The 6,416-nt window shown below is 43.7% G+C and overlaps 1 protein-coding gene across 1 annotated transcript; it reads right to left on the reverse strand.

Moving 5' to 3' along the window:
• Positions 1 to 1,151: 1,151 nt before the first annotated feature.
• Positions 1,152 to 6,320, reverse strand: dld (deltaD). Its single transcript, XM_057342579.1, has 11 exons — positions 5,804 to 6,320; positions 5,372 to 5,674; positions 4,937 to 4,997; positions 4,588 to 4,845; positions 3,926 to 3,986; positions 3,692 to 3,822; positions 3,435 to 3,604; positions 3,131 to 3,347; positions 2,240 to 3,041; positions 2,047 to 2,149; positions 1,152 to 1,956 (listed from the first exon to the last, which is right to left on the reverse strand). Exons 1-11 carry the CDS (start codon positions 5,849 to 5,851, stop codon positions 1,951 to 1,953), a joined length of 2,160 nt encoding a protein of 719 aa, XP_057198562.1. The 5' UTR covers positions 5,852 to 6,320; the 3' UTR covers positions 1,152 to 1,950.
• Between the last annotated feature and the right edge of the window lie 96 nt (positions 6,321 to 6,416).

The following is a 6,416-nucleotide window of genomic DNA, read 5'->3' on the forward strand; positions in this document are numbered from 1 at the left end:
TTACAGGGTACTTCTAAAGTGTATTTCTGTGTAAATACTGAAATTGACTTTCAAAAATAAACCTAACCTGCGGAATGTTCACTGGAGTACAGGTAACAAGCACCTACATTTGATGTGATGCTAATGCAGAATTATTCATTTATACAGAACATTCAGAGAAATACCTGTATACCGCCTACACCAGCTTTTGTACAGAAATATTATATACATAAACTATAAAATATAAATAAAAACGGATTTAACAGGAACCTACCCCATTTGTGTGGTTATTAAGCACGTAGAACCATGTGAACCTGTTGTCATATTAAAACTGATGTCATGATACTGACACTTTTTTAAAAATATTCTTGCCTTTTTTGAATGAAAGAAAACTGTAACAGATGCATTTAGCCATTTATTTCAAACCAAGCACACTGTTGCAAACATACAACTGGAAAAAGATCTAATGGAAGATATTTGCCACTGGCTACTGAGCAGTGCCACCGGCCTGTCAATGAAGAAAACAAAAGAGGTGCTTTAGGCCTGTCTCCTGATATTTTCCAACTCAGCGAAATCCTATTGTGTGAGTGAAAAGTTATGTTAAAAGCTTAACGTGGTATGTGAAAGCAACTGTCCAACAGTGGGGTAATACCAGCAAATACTTTTCACTCTATCCTCTCTAAACTCACAACCAAAGACGGCTCTGCTTTACAGACCTGAGGTGCCCATGTGGTCACCGATAACCATGTTAGATAATAGAGCTTCTTTCAAACCATTATATCACAGATGAAAAGTAGAGATCAGCTTTAGAATGACTTTGCAGGACAATTTGGTTGAGGTGAGGTGAACCAGAAAAATTGTTCTGAATACTATAAGTTTTCCTGTTAAGTTTTCATATTTCCTTCATATTAAGATACTGGGGGTGTTTTCCTCTTTTTCCCTTTGCTCTATTTACGTCACTTAATGAGCTTGGCTACAGCTTCAACATAAAAATGTTCCACCAAACAGAAACTTTCACCAAACCATTTACAAAAAGTGGTTTCTCGTGTTTTTGTCAAGAGCCAGAGAGTTCCAAAAATATCCTGCCATCAAAGTAAAGGCTGTAATTTGTGAATACCGGGTGTGTATTTGTCTCACTTATACCAAAAGGAAAATATAATACATTTGCGATGTAAGTCTGGTTATTGCTACAATATGAAAAGAATGATTCAAAGACGGTCTTTTTTTCACATCACATCGCTTGCCGTTCATGAACTCAGCCGACCGGTTTCGTAATATTTCATACAGGATTTATTTGGAAAAATATTAAGGTGATTCTCTTCAGGGACAACAATCATACAACAACTCCTGTATGTTTCCACAGCGAATTTAAATACATTTACATCAGAAAACAGTCACAATGACCCGAAGTGCCTTATATACAATAGACAAATTTGCAAAATGAGCAAGATTTTAAATTACATCAAACTTCACACAAATAAAAAGAAACCACAAACACAGTGATCACAAATAACGTTTAAATAAAAGAGATACAACTTATCAGTTACAAACATATTTGATGGCAGTGTTTCTCCTCATCCGATCCACATCATGGATCCGAGAGCATACAGATACACACTGCAGTGAGTGCATATGCATACACAGTATTCGATTCATTCGTCTTTTAAATACAATAAAATACAACCCATCATAGTGCAATGAGGTAAAACCGTCCCTACAGGAAGTGCAGCAAGTCCATCTGGCACGTTCCTGGGAAACAAACTTTGAGAGTCCGGGCCAGTGTGGCCCAACGTCCTTTCCTGCAGTCACTGTGTTTACTTCAGTTGAGAACCAGCTCATTCTGAATATCACCTTCAACATGAGTTTCACAGCAGCAGTCACATGAAGGAGGAAACCTTCCCTCTGGTTTGAGCAGCATTACCGGAGTAAAACCTCCTGTAGAACAACACGAGCTACGGCTCTTTTGTGGCGTTACACCTGCCAAACAGAAAACGGCACACGGTTAGCTTTCGGAAATGAAGCACGTTGAGATGTTAAGACTGCGAGCGCTGCTTTCTTTTGACTCACCTCGGTTGCGATTATACATTCATCCTTCTCCTCGGATAAAACAAAGACTGACTGGTACTTAGTGTCTTTGCACAAAGATTCTGTACATTTGTCTGAAGCATCACTGAAAATGATAAAAGAAAGACATTAGTACTGTATAAAAACACCTCATTTTTGACTAATAAAAACACGTCGATCTTTGACCAACATTTACCTTTTTAAATGTTTTCTATGTTTCTCCTCCGAGTCCAAATCTAGAGCCTCGCATTTAGACATTTCGCTCTTCTCCGAATCCTCCTTTACCGAGTCCTCCTGCTTCAACTCGTGAACAAGATTGTAATCCACAAGAGAGTATCGAGATTTGAATCCGTTCGTTTCTCCGCCCGCACCGTCGCTCTGAAAGTCCACTTTCTTGTTGATGTTCTTCACTTGCGTGGTTCCAATGACGCTCACGGACAAGTCTTTTTCACGACTGCAGTTGTTGGTCAGATTGTTCATGGTCTCGATTTCACTGTGGGTGTCCTCGTGATGCCTCCTCTGTTGCACTTTAAGACGGATGTAGACCACCAACACAGCACCTCCGACCAGGACCAAAAGCACCAAAATAATCCCAGCACAAACCGCCATCCAAGGAAAGGTCTCCTCGTTGTCCTCGTCGTAAGAGTACCTTTTCCCGGCCGCCTCTGCCACGGCGTGTCCCTCCGGCAGCAAGAACTGACAGTTACGTCCGCCGTACCCCGGCACGCAAGCGCAAACGTAACGGTTGTCCCTCTCGTGGCAAGTGGCCCCGTTGTGGCACGGATTGTGCACGCACTTGTTGACCGGAGAGGTGCAGTTCTTGCCGGTGTATCCAGGCGGGCAGGTGCAGGTGTAGTCATTGAGCCCATCTTGGCACGTGCCACCATTCTGACAGGGATAGGCAGTGCACTCGTTGATGTTGTCTTCACAGTGAGTCCCGGTGAAACCGTCGGGACACTGACAGAGATACGAATCCACTAGATCCAGACACTGGGCACCTAGAAATGAACGCCAATAAAATGCATTAGACAACAGATTCAGATTAGACAAGGCCTTTGAATCGTAGTTCCGGGAGCGTTCAAAGTACCATTTGAGCACGGGTTGGAGCTGCAGTGATCGATCTTCTTTTCACAGTTGAAGCCGGCGTAGCCCGTCGGACACTGGCAGAAGTATCCACCATCGGGGTTGTCAGCGCAGCGCCCATCGTTGAAGCAGGGGCCGTCGGCGCAAGTCATGGCGCTCAGCTCACAGTTTCGTCCATAGAAACCAGGAGGACACGTGCAGCTGTAGGTGTTCTCAAGATCCTGTGGATTCAAAGAAATCATTAATATGAGGTTTGCATTGAACACAACTTGTACTATGCCATTATTTTTATATGAATAAATACTCACAGTGCAGCTCCCGCCGTTTCTGCAGGGATTGCCAGAGCATTCGTTGACCTCAATCTCACAGCTGGCCCCAGAGAAACCAGGTCTGCAGGCACAGGTGTAGCTTCCCTGGCCGGTGTTGGTGCAAGTGGCGCCGTTCTGACATGGTTTGTGATGTGTGCAGTAGTTAAGATCTGTAAAACAATATTCAAGTTAGTCTATGTCATTGAGCAACTTTTAACTGCAAATTCACCTCAGTTATTTCTTGGACAAAGACTCACCTTGGTTACAGAAAAGGCCTCCCCAACCCTCCTGGCAGTTGCATTGCCATGGCTGTTGGCAGGTACCGTGCAGACATCCAGGATAACGGATGCAGTCATCGCAGTACTTTCCGCTAAATCCCACTCGGCATCTAAAAACATTACAGACGAACGGTTAGTATGTTGGCAATCTCCACAGCGAGAAAGTTTGTGTGTTTAAAATCTTAAAAGAAAGTAAATGTCTCCATCACTTACTTGCATTCACCGGGTTTGTCACAAAATCCATGGTCTTCATCGCAGCCCGGCAGACAGATTGCTGTAGAAATATATTTTTTAAATAACAGTTCTCTTTTTGAACATTATTATTCTAGGCTATTTTAAACAAGTTGGTTACTTTGTGGGTTACCAAAAAAAGCTCTCTTCACTAGTATTGGAAGGACACTGTGGTTAACACAGTTGCACTCGTACAAAAGCTTCCCAAACAAAAGCTCCGTTTTTCCCTAACTGTGGGTCAGAAGTCCCTTTTTTCACTCTGTACCCCCCTCCCCATAACGTCCCAGAGTCGGGGCAGATAAGGGTGGACAGCTGGTGTACATGGTGCCAGTGCAGGACAGCTGCTCTATTGTCTACCTTCACTGTGCAGCTGCCCCCTTCCAACAATACCTCACTGCGCTGAGCCAATCAGCGTCGAGCGCACTGCCAAGTAACCAATCAGGCGTCACATTTAATCTATGGCACGCGTTCCATTATTTGGCCAACGTCCCTCGTTTGAATCACACAAACGCCTGTTGCAACCATAGTGATGAAATGTGTAGTTGTTTTTCTTGCGGAATACCGAGACACATCCGCTCGAAACTTTGCATAAACACACGAGAACAGTGCAACACAAACATATGATGATAACAAACATCACTTACGTTCAGTGCAGTAATGTCCTTTCCATCCGGAGTTGCAGATGATTTCTCCGCGCTCCCCGCAGGTAAAGTGACCGAAGGTGTCGTCGCGGGGACGGCAAAACACCGAGCAGCCCTCGCCGTAGTAATGCTCATCGCAGACGAATCTGTACGAGTACTTCAGCTCTGCCCTCCCACCAACCTGCAGATCCTGAGACCATTCTTCACCAACCGTTAGATGTCTCTGGGTGGTCATGCGACTGATCAGACGCTCTGGGTTTTCTGTTTATAGAAAGGTTTTAATGAGTCTTCCCGTTGCGTAAGGGTGATGCGGTTATTTAGGCTATCTAAAATGGATTTCAGTTCATCTCACCTGTGGACAGATCGTCGTTGGAGTCGGTGTGCAGCGCTTCGATAATGAGCGAGAAGGTGCCCTGAAACATCGGAAAGGACGCGTTAAAATAACATGAATGGACAAAGGTATTCATTAGGCAAGGTGCTCATTCCTCCACGCGTGGGTTCCGCTCTGTTTTACATATCACGGAAAATGTGAATTGCTTAAGGTGTGATCGCACTGGGGATTCAAGCCTCATTTCTCCGATTTCACACGTACTTATTGCACTAAAATGAAAGGTTTCGGAATTTCACACTGGGCTGACAATGATATTCCAACCCAGGGGATGTGACTTTTCCCACCCCACCAAAACCGTTAAAGCAAAAAACGAAATCGTGCGCACTGCTATTATTTTTGAGTCGTTTTGATACCTAAACGTATACCATCATATTACCAAAAATATGAATTACTCACCGGCCATGTAAATCCAAACGAGAACTGAATGGGGTTGGTGAATGAACTGTCAGGAATGTTTTCAGGCACTTGGAAAGAGTTTGATCCGAGCACAGGGGTGACTGCACCGCCGTATGTACACGGAGGCTCTGGAGACACGTTGGCTTGGTAATGTTTAAGGCAAATCCTAAAAAAGGTTTTGCATTCACATTGCTGAATCCCATCTGCGGACGCGGATCCTTTACAGCAGTTTGCGTTGCCTGCCACCCCCTTTTTGTTGAGAAACTCCTGCAGTTTTAACTCGAAAACCCCAGAAGATAAACACTGAAATAGAATGGAAAATAAATGCATCACTTATTGCCATCATAGGATTCCTCCTCCTCGTGTTTACACATATTCAATGTGAGAGAAATACTTGCGCGTAATAGTAAAACAAACATTGATTTTCATTACCTGGCTTATCATGACGCAAAGGAAAGCAGCTATTATAAGTCGTCCCATGGTGAAGATCTGTACTGTGTTGTGTAGCTTCCACGGGCCAGGCAATGGTGTAAGACCGTGTCTCAATAAATCATTGAGCCTCGAAGTTCTCCACTCAGTGGGAGCTCTGGCTGATGCTCTCTCGTCTTCACTTTATCTGCAAGCCCATCAAAGTCCTCCTTGAATTTTCACGCAATTAAATTCCAAATACGACAATAAAGAGGAACCAACGGAGACTTGACAGAAAATTCCTTCCAAAAAAAACCCAGTTACTCCAAGTTGTCAAAAGTTTGCAGTCCACTCGCGGTTAGTCTAAAAAGTGGAAAAAAAATCAGAAAACCCAGTCATAGGGTTTTCTGAGTTTGAATTGCTTATTGTCCGTTTGTACACTTGGCGTTGAGATGATCCAAAACTTCTGATCCAAACTTTTCTCTTGTACTCTTGTTTCCATGTAAGAGATTGACTGACTGCGTGTGTTTAATGTCCCAGTCCTCCTGCAGCCGGTTATATACAGACTGCCCCTGCTAGGGTAATGAGATGCAAATGAGCTACTCCCCAATCTGGCTCTAGTTGTCACAAAGGGGAC

Source organism: Triplophysa rosa, linkage group LG9 (genome assembly GCF_024868665.1).
Source record: "Triplophysa rosa linkage group LG9, Trosa_1v2, whole genome shotgun sequence".
NCBI classification, from domain to species: Eukaryota; Metazoa; Chordata; class Actinopteri; order Cypriniformes; family Nemacheilidae; genus Triplophysa; species Triplophysa rosa.